We start from the raw sequence: 12,208 nt of genomic DNA, 5'->3' as shown, positions 1-12,208 counted from the left end.
GCCTTGGTTTAAATTTTCATTTGTCGCTTCAGTCTGCATTTATATGTCACAGATATTTGACACCTTAAAAGGTACCGAGCGAGGTGGCGCAGTGGTTAGCACACTAGACTTGCGTTCGGGAGGACGACGATTCAATCCCGTCTCCGGCCATCCTGATTTAGGTTTTCCGTGATTTCCCTAAATCGCTTCAGGCAAATGCCGGGATGGTTCCTTTGAAAGGGCACGGCCGATTTCCTTACCAATCCTTCCCTAACCCGAGCTTGCGCTCCGTCTCTAATGACCTCGTTGTCGACGGGACGTTAAACACTAACCACCACCACCACCTTAAAAGGACTCTGGAACCATATTGTTTCATTTGTTTAAACGCACTTATGCCTCATATTCAGGCAGGATTGCACGTTTCCATCGATGGTGAGATGCTATTCCATTCAAGTTGGACAGCCTCTGCAATGCTGTTCGAGTTTAGGGGGACTAGTAAGTGAGCTGATGCATGAATGCGAATTTGGATCAAGGAGGAAGCCATGCTAGGGTAGATCATGCAGTTGTGTGCAGTGTAAAGCCACTGTGCCAGTGTGACATAGTAGCCAGGGAATCTGCCTGGTGAGAAAGAGACCCAAGATCGAATCCTAGCCTTGATAAAAATTTTCATCTGTCACTTCTAATCGTGCCAGATTCTCCGCCTCCACTACACACCCTACACACCGCGGTAGCAGCCTGAAGGTGACTGACCGTAGCCAATAGCACCTTCAGCTGTTCGCATATATTGCCAAAGCTGAATGTGCTGTTGGCTGTGGTCAGTCACCTTCAGGCTCCTATCTCAGTGTGTAGCGGTGGCGGAGAATATTGCACATCGCATGGGACACCTTAAGCGTCACTTGTTTGCTTCCTATACACCTCCTAGTGCACCCAAGGCAGTGGATCCGCCCTCACGGCAGGGTGAGTGGCGCGTGGTAACGCGTCCGTGTCGCTCGAGGAGGAGGGCCAATGTGAAGACTGCCTAGAGTCTTCTTGTTCTTGTTGAATTGATGACTCACTTTCAAATGTCCCGCTAAATCATGAACTACTTTTTTAGTTATATTTTCTTTATGAGCAAGTTGCCTACATGTGTAAAAGTGTTTGAGTGGTTCATGTTGTAACTGATCACTGAAACTGTTTCTAAATCTTATCCAAGATGGTACAATTGATGTACTTTCCCCTCGTCTAATGGCAGAAGCATATTCACCTAAGGAATTACTAGGGAAAGAAAGGCCCTCTTTTGCTACCGTGATGCTGAACTTCCTAACTAATATGCCCTCGATTGCTTTTTTCACTGTCTCCATATCCCATTTTGAATTCGTTGAAACTCCAATTTCGGCAATAATCCCTGAAAAGTGAAGGACAGCTTCAGTATGTTTGTCTACTGAACTGATTTTGTGTACCCGTTTTGGCTAAACGTAGTGTTCGAGACTGGGGTTTAAGAAGACTTACCACTATTCAGATATAGGTGTTTTGTTGATAAAAGATCGCTATCCTATTCTTAATTCACTTACATTTTAATATTAGACCTGAATTTCTCATCACTGAAAAGATCGAAAGGCCGAGCCAACGAGATATACGGGCCTTGCAAGGAACTTGTGACGTCACACTAGTCGGTTTGTCCGCCATACTTCGAGAACGCTCGGCTCCGTACAGGGCACACAGTAAATCAATATTTAACTGAAAAGGTACCCACAAAAGGTCTTAATATTGTCATTTGGTATCGAGAACTTGCATGTGCTTAAACATGCAGTCAAGAATTATTAAACTCGTCTGAAATAGTTAGTCGTTCCCCGTTGGAAACAGCTACTGGCACTCGTAGGTCCTGCAGTGTCACGTGATGTGACGTACGGGCCATGGCTCGTCTTTCTCTTGGGTCTCGACGAAAGGAAAGTGACGTGCACTCCTCGACAGTTGCAGAGCATACAATTTGTGGCCTATAGCATCAAGTGGGTAAACCAAACTGTCGAGCGCTGGGACTTGTGCGTCACTGGGGCAAGCTAGCCTATGCCTTGATGCCTCCGGATGTGTCAAGTCAACTGATTACTTGTTTTACTAAGGTTGTGCCGTAATTTTTGTCTGTCATCTTTGTTCAGTATCTCTTTATTAGTTATTCGAACTGCGAACTTCTGGAATGTTTTCGTGCACTTCACATTTCCATTCAAGGCTACACTCAGACGTATACTTTCACAAAATATTTCCAAACATTACATTAAACGTTAACAAATTTGTCTTTTTCAGAAACTCTTTTCCTGTTTCTCCCAGTCTCCGTTCTATACCCTCTCTACCACTGATACAGAGGAGCGGGCACTTTCTAAACTGCCGAAAAATTTTTAAATCTTTGGCGTTAATGCCGCACCGTTAATATTGGTGCCAACATTATTGGCCTCCTTTGAATGTCTTATAAATATCAGATATCACTGAACAGCTACTATTAAAATGTGGCTCCTCAACATTTATTTGGACAGCGTGCTGCTCACGTGCACCATGCCTCTTACGCATCACACAGTGTGCTAATCGGTATTTACTATGAACAATAAAGGCACACGTTTCCATTAACTTTATATAAAATAGTGCCGTTACTCGACCCACTATGTACTTTCCTAAAAAAAAAAAGGCACGAAAAGTTCACGTTTACCTACACTGAAGTAACGCCGCCCCCCCCCCCCCCACCCTCCTCCTCTCGTCGACCAAACGCCGTTGATGACCTCATTTGACAATTCAGATAAGTCACTTCCTATACCTAGTATATGGACGAATGCCCCAAATATGGTAAGCCAGTCCCTGTGATTGTCTACCAACTTCAAAAGTGCTCTTCACATTACGTACTCACGGACTTCGCATTGTAGACTTAGCATGGGCGTTATTTCACGTGACTATTAAAATTTCACTGTTACTGTGTCATGCATACTACGTAACTAATACGTCCCACACTGGGACCTACCAAATTTTCAATAACACAGCGTTCAGCAAGAGAAAAGTCAGTTTTCACCATCCGCCTTCGAACGACCGGTGTATTCCAACTGCCTTTCGAGGTGAATGAAGATTAAGTCATCACGACGCTAAGCCCGTACGGAAAAGTCCAGAGTCACGTAGCCGAGACATGGGCACAGTCTACGACGTATCTGGTGTTTAATAGTGTGAGACAGGTCCGAATAGATCTCAAACGGTACATCCCATCGTACATTTCTATTGGCGGCTGTCGTGCAGTCGTCATTGACGTCGGAAGACCTAAAATTTGTTCCAGTTGTGGCAAAGAAAGCCATGTCTGTAATGAATGCCTGCAACGCCGCATTGCGCAACTACGGCATGATGATACAAACACCGACCGAAACACAACTGCCCTTCCAATCACCTATGCTGCGACACTGCACGTCCAGTCTTCACAAGACGCAGTTCATGAGCGTCTCTCTGGACCGATACACCCGGAGGGGTCCTAGCACCTTGCCATCCGCAGTGCCGCCTGCGAACATGACTTAGAGCCGGACACAAGCACGCTAGAAGTTCACAAGGATACCAGCGAGTTTTATGAAGACTGAAGACCGCATCACAGCACCCGAGGCTTTTGTACCAAAACGATGCGTATCTCTTCCTTCCACAGACACCGAAACACGTTGCCGGAAGCAAAAGTCGCCCAAACGATGAAAAAACACCGCAAGACATCATAATCGATCACTGAGACCCCGCGCAGGACGAAGGGATAACCCTTTTTCCTCTGCCAAGGAGACACGTCATCCACAAGACAGTGAGCCGCCCAACAGAGATCGTGAGCAAGCCTCGACGCTCGGAAGCCATGGAACATAGCACGCCCGCAGTTGCACCAACTCGGCCGGCGCTGCCACCTCTCACCAATATTGAAACTTACAGAAATTTTTGGCATGGGTGGATGACACGGATTTACCACCTCCACCCGATGCGGAAATGAGATCTGTCCCTTCGTTAGACCAAACTAAAATGAGGTATGTCTCTTCGACGACTCCTGCGACTACTATGAACTTCTAGAATCCACCACGACAATCTTCACCAGCTAGCGAAGCATCGACAGCACGGATCCCTCATCAGGCATACCGAATAGCTACCATCAGCACCAATAATACTGGCTCCCACTTTAAACTTCAACTGCTCCATGACACACTAAAAGCAGTGGACATCGAAATCGCCCTGCTACAAGAACTGAGGACAGCAACTTGGTCTGGGTGTTATGAATACGAGACGTATGTCGCCCGGCGGATATGGAACACACAAACGCAATCACCCTCCTCCGAGAAGGGATCGCAGTTACCGATATCGCGTATCTCCCAACGGCGCGAAGGGTGGCCACAACAGTCGAAAGAATCAGAATCATAAATCTCTACGCCCCATCGGGCACTGATAAACGGAGGGATCGCTCCCCGTTCTATGCAGAAGATACCATGCCTTTATTCCTCGGCAGATATGGTCATCTCATCGTAGGTGGAGAGTTCAACTGTGTTCTCTAGCGTACAAATCACTACCCCATTTCACTACATGTCCGGAACTTCGCTTCCTCGTCCGCCTTCTTCGTCTCCTTGACACTTGGAGAGTGGTACACGGCGACCGCCCGGAGCATACACACATCACGAGCCACTCCGCCAGACGACTCGATGGAATATATGTCTCTGACGCTCTTCTGAGTACTTAGAACTACTTAAACCTAACTAACCTAAGGACATCACACACATCCATGCCTGAGGCAGGATTCGAACCTGCGACCGTAGCGGTCGCGTGGTTCCAGAATGTAGCGCCAGAACCGCTCGGCCACCCCGGCCGGAATGACATCTGCATCTGTACCATGAACCTACATAGGCAATCTATACGACGCATTGCAGGACCTTGGAAACTCAACATCCCGAGCCGGCCGCTGGTGGCCGAGCGTTTCTAGGCGCTTCAGTCTAGAACCGCGCGACCGCTACGGTCACAGGTTCGAATCCTGCCTCGGGCATGGATGTGTGTGATTTCCTTAGGTTAGTTAGGTTTAAGTAGTTCTAAGTTCTAGGGGACTGATGACCTCAGATGTTAAGTCCCATAGTGCTCAGAGCCATTTGAACCATCAACATCCTGCTACGGCGGGACCCTGAATATCGACAACAGGTCACCGACATGTGGCACCCTTGTGTTCAACGCACCATGCGTTACGAGACCACACTGCAATGGTGGTTACTGTAAGCCAAACCTGCCATCCGACGCAGCTTGACACACTATGGCAGAGCCAAAGCTAGGTGGGACCACCACACAACAGATTTGTACTACAGCGCTTTACGCCAGCTCATGGATTATCCTCCATCCCCTGGCCGCCTAAAGAAGCTCGACGCATCAAGACAAGGTATTTAACCTTGACTAGGTGGCATCTAGAAGGAACCATTATATGAGCACGTCGCCAAGATAGGATTAACGGTGAAAAATCTTCTAGGCATCATATTGTTCAAAACGTTCGTCGACGCCGACAGGCCTAAATGACAACTTTAGACCTACCTGATGGGCGACGGCTGACTTCGCAAGTTGCCATTGCGGATGCTTTCGCAACACACTACAGACTTCTCTATCAGGTAGTACCTGCCGGTGTAGAGGCCATTGCTAAGATTGCCCAGGTGATACGTTGTGCACTAAACACCGTGACTGCAACTCTCCTGACTGCAAAAAAGTCCACCTATGACGTCCATGGCGCTGTGGCCAAAGGATCACTGAATCGATCTCCCGGCTCGGATGGCCTACCGCTTGAATTTTACAGAACCTTCCAAGATTTGATGTTGCCACGATGGAGGGACATGCACTGCGAACTTTTATCCGGGCGGCACTCACACCACCAACATTCATGGCTGGCTTACTCATACCAGTCCCGAAACCTGCAGGAGGAACACGACTCGATAGTTATCGGCCGACCACATTACTCATTTCCAATTTCAAGATTTTCACACGCCTTCTAGCTGTGCGACTCAAACATATATTAACAGAAATTGTTTCCCACGAACAAACATCCTTTGGCGGCGATCGTAATATAAAGACAGCCCTCAGTGAATATCGAGATGTGATCGCTGTGGCAACACACTCGCGACTGCCAGGCGCTTTAATCTCCATCGACTTCAACCAAGCGTTTGACCGCGTCCACCATGCATTCCTCAGCGCAGTGGTGGAGCGGATGGCTATTCCCCCGACGTTCACGGAGGTGATTATGCGGCTCCATTGTAGGGCAACGTCCTGGCTTCAGGTCAACGGCAGACTTGCAGAACCTATACGGACTGAACGCTTTGTACGGCAGTGTTGCCCACTGTTGACGGTGGTTTATGCCATCGCGAACGAATCAGTCATTTGCGGCGAAGCTTGATAGACATTCCACTCGGGATCATGTGTTCCGCTGCCGAGATTATGCGGACGATTTGGCCCTCGTCATACGTTCAGGGGCCGACGTACCAAGTGCGATGCAGCGGATTACCCGTAACACTGCAGGGGGCAGGGAGCCGCGGCCTTCCCGCAGATAGCGAAGTCCCCTTTGAACTAGTTGACACCCTTCGCTGTCTCGGGTTGGGGTACACGCGAAACAGTCGCCGCACCTCGGCGATCAATTTTCGGGCGCTGCTGCAACGCTTCCGGGCAAGCATACAAAATCACCTACAACGCCCGCTGAATATGTGCCAGAGTCGCCTTCGTCAATGACCCATCTGGCAGCCCGGACACCCCACATCGCGAAGAATCTGTCCATCACTGCGGCAACCAAGCGTTTGACCGCGTCCACCATGCATTCCTCAGCGCAGTGGTGGAGCGGATGGCTATTCCCCCGACGTTCACGGAGGTGATTATGCGGCTCCATTGTAGGGCAACGTCCTGGCTTCAGGTCAACGGCAGACTTGCAGAACCTATACGGACTGAACGCTTTGTACGGCAGTGTTGCCCACTGTTGACGGTGGTTTATGCCATCGCGAACGAATCAGTCATTTGCGGCGAAGCTTGATAGACATTCCACTCGGGATCATGTGTTCCGCTGCCGAGATTATGCGGACGATTTGGCCCTCGTCATACGTTCAGGGGCCGACGTACCAAGTGCGATGCAGCGGATTACCCGTAACACTGCAGGGGGCAGGGAGCCGCGGCCTTCCCGCAGATAGCGAAGTCCCCTTTGAACTGGTTGACACCCTTCGCTGTCTCGGGTTGGGGTACACGCGAAACAGTCGCCGCACCTCGGCGATCAATTTTCGGGCGCTGCTGCAACGCTTCCGGGCAAGCATACAAAATCACCTACTACGCCCGCTGAATATGTGCCAGAGTCGCCTTCGTCAATGACCCATCTGGCAGCCCGGACACCCCACATCGCGAAGAATCTGTCCATCACTGCGGCAATGGCAGCCAGGCTACAGGCAGCTTTTTGGTATTTAATATGTTCTGGACACATCTTCAAAGTCCACCGTGATGCCCTCATTTTACTGAAGCGGGATGGTCGCCTCGATCTGGTTAACGTGAAAGCCACGACTTCGGCACTTTACACCAATATTATGCTCCAGTTATGGAAAACCCAAAATACTAGTTTAGACTCCCACCGACGTCTTTGGCACACACCCCATGTCCGATGTCGCACATTGGCTGTTTCTTTTAGGAATACAGCTACATATGGACCGAGCTCCCCAGGACCAGACAGACGACGATATCTACCGCCTTCTCCGAACGTAACCACCCCGAAACCACGTCGAAGCACGTCGCCCCTGGTTTCACGGCCTACAGTTTGGAAAACGATGCACCAGCCATACGACACCACTGACACCACCGTAACGTGGTATCTTCTCGCCAACGGCAAATATACTACAAGAGAGAAACGGCATTGCATCGCGCTGGTGGTCTCACCCGTGTGCCTCAAGTGCAATGTCGAAGATACAGATTTACATCGTTTTTAATGTGGGCCAGCAGCAGCTGTTTGGACCCTTGTACAGAAGATTGTGGCTTTGTACCTCTGAGTACCCCCCACATCACGTTTCTTCTACCATGATGATGTATGCTCACACGACCTGCTTTCCATCGTCTACGTGACGTGCCATCACATGGAGCAGTGGTATGACTATCAACTATCTCTTCCGGGACGACACTGTCCATACGGCGGACTTCTGGACACGCCTCCAAGTACATCACCACACCCTTCGCCGACATCGACACTGTCGGACCACTTTCGCGGACTATTTACAGAGTATCTTCGCCAAACCGCCTCAGAGCTGGAATCTCAACGAATCGTGCCAGCCAAAATTGGACGATCCCACGTTCCCCTTCTAATGGTCAATAATAGAATGGACGTTGCTCTGACGGCGCGCCAAAGTGGAGCATGGCATAGCAACTATTCGTAATTTCTTTCATTTCTCTTTTCTCTTCATCTTCTATTTTTTTTCCTTAGACAAGTTTATCCCAATCACGCATAGCTCTGTACCTGCAGCCTGGAGTCAACTGCATGCTGCGGAGGCTAATAAGCAGCAACGTTCACTGAATGATCATTGAAGAGACATGTTGGTAGCCCCTTGGTTCATATGCGCAGTCAGTCGCTCATCTGTTGCATATCTATTCCCCCACACATGTTACCATAGTTTTTTTCACCCCTAACATCTACGGCCCTCCCGTGCGAGTTTTGAACAGTGCCATTTTGCCAATCACGGTATACGACAGTGGCTCAAGAACATGTGACAAACTTAGCTGTTTCGGAAATGCTTCCATACTTGGCCTGAAAACCAATAATCATGCCCTTTTGGACATCAACTAAATCGCTCCATCTCCACATCACAACAGTGACTCCTCTGTTTCCGATTACCTGTGACATGCCTTATATACCAGATGATCAAAAAGTCAGTATAAATTTGAAAACTTAATAAACCACGGAATAATGTAGACAGAGAGGTAAAAACTGACACACATGGTTGGAATAACATGGGGTTTTATTAGAACAAAAAAAAGTTCCCAAAATGTCCGACAGATGGCGCTGGACAGAAAACGTCAGTGACTGCGCATGACAATCGTGTATAAAAGGAGTTGTAATGAGAGAGAGAATCAGATGCGCCAGCAGTCGCAGCATGTTGACGTTACCTGAAAAGGCGCTTTTAGTGAAGCTCTATTATCAGAATGGGGAATGTGCTAGTTCAGCGTTATGATGCTATCGCCATAGGAAGGGGATTCTACCGGGTAAAGATCCGTTGACAAATGCAGCTGTGGCGAGAATGATTTCGAAGTTCGAAGCCACCGGTTGTTTAGACGATAGACCCCGTAGTGGCCGACCGAGCACAAGGCGTAGTGCTGATGAGACAGTTCAGGAAGAAATGGAGACTCTAGCGGGTTCGCCTATGCACGGGGAAGTCAGCTCTCGTGCAATCGCACGTCGCACCGGCATTCCATACACTACTGCTTGGTTGGCATTTAGGCGTACGCTCCGATGCTATCCGTACAAAATCCATCGGCATCATGAACTGATACCTGGCGATTTAGTGAAGCGGAGGGCACTTGCGGTTTGCGCGTTTCAAAAAATGGCGGAAGATGACGATTGGTTGAGTAACGTGTTGTGGACCGACCAAGCTCATTTCACGCTTCGAGGGTCTGTCAAAGCCCACAGCTGCAAACTTTGGGCTACCGAAAATCCTAGAACTGTTGTGGGAACGCCATTGCACGACGAGAAAGTCACGGTTTGGGTTGGATTTACCACATCTACCGTTATCGGGCCATTTTTCTTCGAGGAAGTGCGTGATTCTGGTTTTGTAACGGCTACCGTGACGGGAGAGAGGTACGCCGATATGTTACAGAATCGCATCATCCCCAGCCTGGCTCGTAAACACCTGCTGGAACGTACGATGTTTATGCAGGCTGGCGCTCCACCCCACATTGCTAGACGCGTGAAAGATCTCTTGCGCGTGTCGTTTGGTGATGTTCGTGTGATCAGTAGCCACTTTCGTCATGCTTGGCCTCCCAGGTTTCCAGACTTCAGTCCGTGCGATTATTGGCTTTGGGGTTACCTGAAGTCGCAAGTGTATCGTGATCGACCGACATCTCTAGGGATGCTGAAAGATAACATCCGACGCCAATGCCTCACCATAACTCCGGACATGCTTTACAGTGCTGTTCACAACATCATTCCTCGACTGCAGGTATTCTTGAGGAAGATGAAGCGCCATCTGTCCGACATTTTTTGAGCTTTTGTATTTTTTGGGTTCTAATAAAACCTCATGTCATTCCAAGCATTTGTGTCAATTTGTACCTCTCTATCTACATTACTCAGTGATTTATTCAGTTTTCAAATTTATACTGATTTTTGATCACCATGTACAATCCACTGATAGTGCTGCCACCTGCCATCTATAGGAGATTACTGGGTGTTGTCGAACATGCAGTAGCCTTGCCGCAATGGATCCACCGGTTCCCTTGAGATTACCGAAGTTAAGCGCTGTCAGGCGTGGGCAGCACTTGGATGGGTGACCATCCAGGCCGAGATGCGCTATTGCCATTTTTCGGGGTGCACTCAGCCTCGTGATGCCAACTGAGGAGCTACTCGACCGAAAAGTAGCGGCTTTGGTCAAGAATACCATCATCACGACCGGAAGAGTGGTGTACTGACCCCATAACCCTCCTATCCTCATCCCCCACTGAGGATGACAAGGCGGTCGGATGGTCCCGGTAGGCCACTAAAGCCTGAAGACGGAGTGCTTTTTTTTATGTCAAGCATAGGTGGTGGTGACATTAATTTGACAGGACTGTATATATATAATTACAAGACAATGGAATGTAGATATGTACGTCTTGTAGGAGCAGCGAAGTGAAGTAGCACCATCGAGCAGCTACAGTCACAGTCCTGGGCCGCAGCGGCGCTGCAGTGTGCAACAGCAGTCTGTCAGCGGCAGTGTGCAGCAGCAGCCAGTCAGCAGCAGCAGCAGCGGCAGCAGCAGCGTCAGCAGCAGCCGTGGCAGCAGGCGCAGCAGTGTGCCACGCAGAGCTCGCAGCCAGGCGCCGCCTCCCCGCTGACACCTTGCAGTGTCCCTGTCACTGTCTATCACACCATTTCTTTCATCTTTGCCTCTTATATTCACTGAGAATATGAATAAAGCCTCCAGTTACCTTTAGCACTACTGATAAACAACTGGTTTCCTCTCTATTACAATAGCTGCTAATTCAGAATAAAATTTACAGTGTCACAGTTGTACTCTGATTGCTATTATAATTGCAAATAACGTAATATTACTTAACATGCACAAGTGGTTAAGGTGATTTGGGGCTATACAGGTTGTGAAATTGAGTACACACAACTGACCCATCTTTCAGCAACAAAGGTTCTAGCCTGCCAAGGCGTAAAATCTAACTGAGCCTAGATGACAGCTAAGGGTATGTAATTCCATGCCGCTTTAACTCTCTGCCAGAGTTCGTAGTGGCTGTAAGTGGTGGTGTGTCAGTCTCTCAGGAATCCATGACCAGATGTTTTCAGTGGGTGAGAGATCTAGTGAATATGCTGAACACGGAAACAGTTTAGCACTCTCTGTATTGAGATAGGTCACAATGATATGGGTCTTCCACTAATTTGTTGAAATATAATGGCACAGGGACTTATAATATAGGACACAGCCACGAGCCTTAACACGTCCGAAATGTAACAGTATGTCTCAAAATTATACACTCGTGGAAATTGAAATAAGAACACCGTGAATTCATTGTCCCAGGAAGGGGAAACTTTATTGACACATTCCTGGGGTCAGATACATCACATGATCACACTGACAGAACCACAGGCACATAGACACAGGCAACAGAGCATGCACAATGTCGCCACTAGTACAGTGTATATCCACCTTTCGCAGCAATGCAGGCTGCTATTCTCCCATGGAGACGATCGTAGAGATGCTGGATGTAGTCCTGTGGAACGGCTTGCCATGCCATTTCCACCTGGCGCCTCAGTTGGACCAGCGTTCGTGCTGGACGTGCAGACCGCGTGAGACGACGCTTCATCCAGTCCCAACCATGCTCATTGGAGGACAGATCCGGAGATCTTGCTGGCCAGGGTAGTTGACTTACACTTTCTAGAGCACGTTGGGTGGCACGGGATACATGCGGACGTGCATTGTCCTGTTGGAACAGCAAGTTCCCTTGCCGGTCTAGGAATGGTAGAACGATGGGTTCGATGACGGTTTGGATGTACCGTGCACTATTCAGTGTCCCCTCGACGATCACCAGAGGTGTA

General features: G+C 48.8%; 1 protein-coding gene across 1 annotated transcript in view; it reads left to right on the top strand.

Moving 5' to 3' along the window:
• The window catches only part of LOC126343223 (coiled-coil domain-containing protein 13-like), an 89,694-nt gene extending 78,584 nt beyond the window's left edge, over positions 1 to 11,110 (top strand). The window contains exon 10 of the mRNA XM_050001925.1: positions 10,786 to 11,110. Coding sequence (XP_049857882.1) covers positions 10,786 to 11,001 — 216 coding nt within the window. The 3' untranslated portion in view covers positions 11,002 to 11,110. The remainder of the gene's footprint in view (positions 1 to 10,785) is intronic.
• The last annotated feature ends 1,098 nt before the right edge of the window (positions 11,111 to 12,208 follow it).

The sequence above is a fragment of the Schistocerca gregaria genome, chromosome 1 (genome assembly GCF_023897955.1).
Source record: "Schistocerca gregaria isolate iqSchGreg1 chromosome 1, iqSchGreg1.2, whole genome shotgun sequence".
Lineage (NCBI taxonomy): Eukaryota > Metazoa > Arthropoda > Insecta > Orthoptera > Acrididae > Schistocerca > Schistocerca gregaria.
The sequence above is the reverse complement of the archived record's forward strand: the minus strand, read 5'-3'. Positions and strand labels throughout refer to the sequence as shown.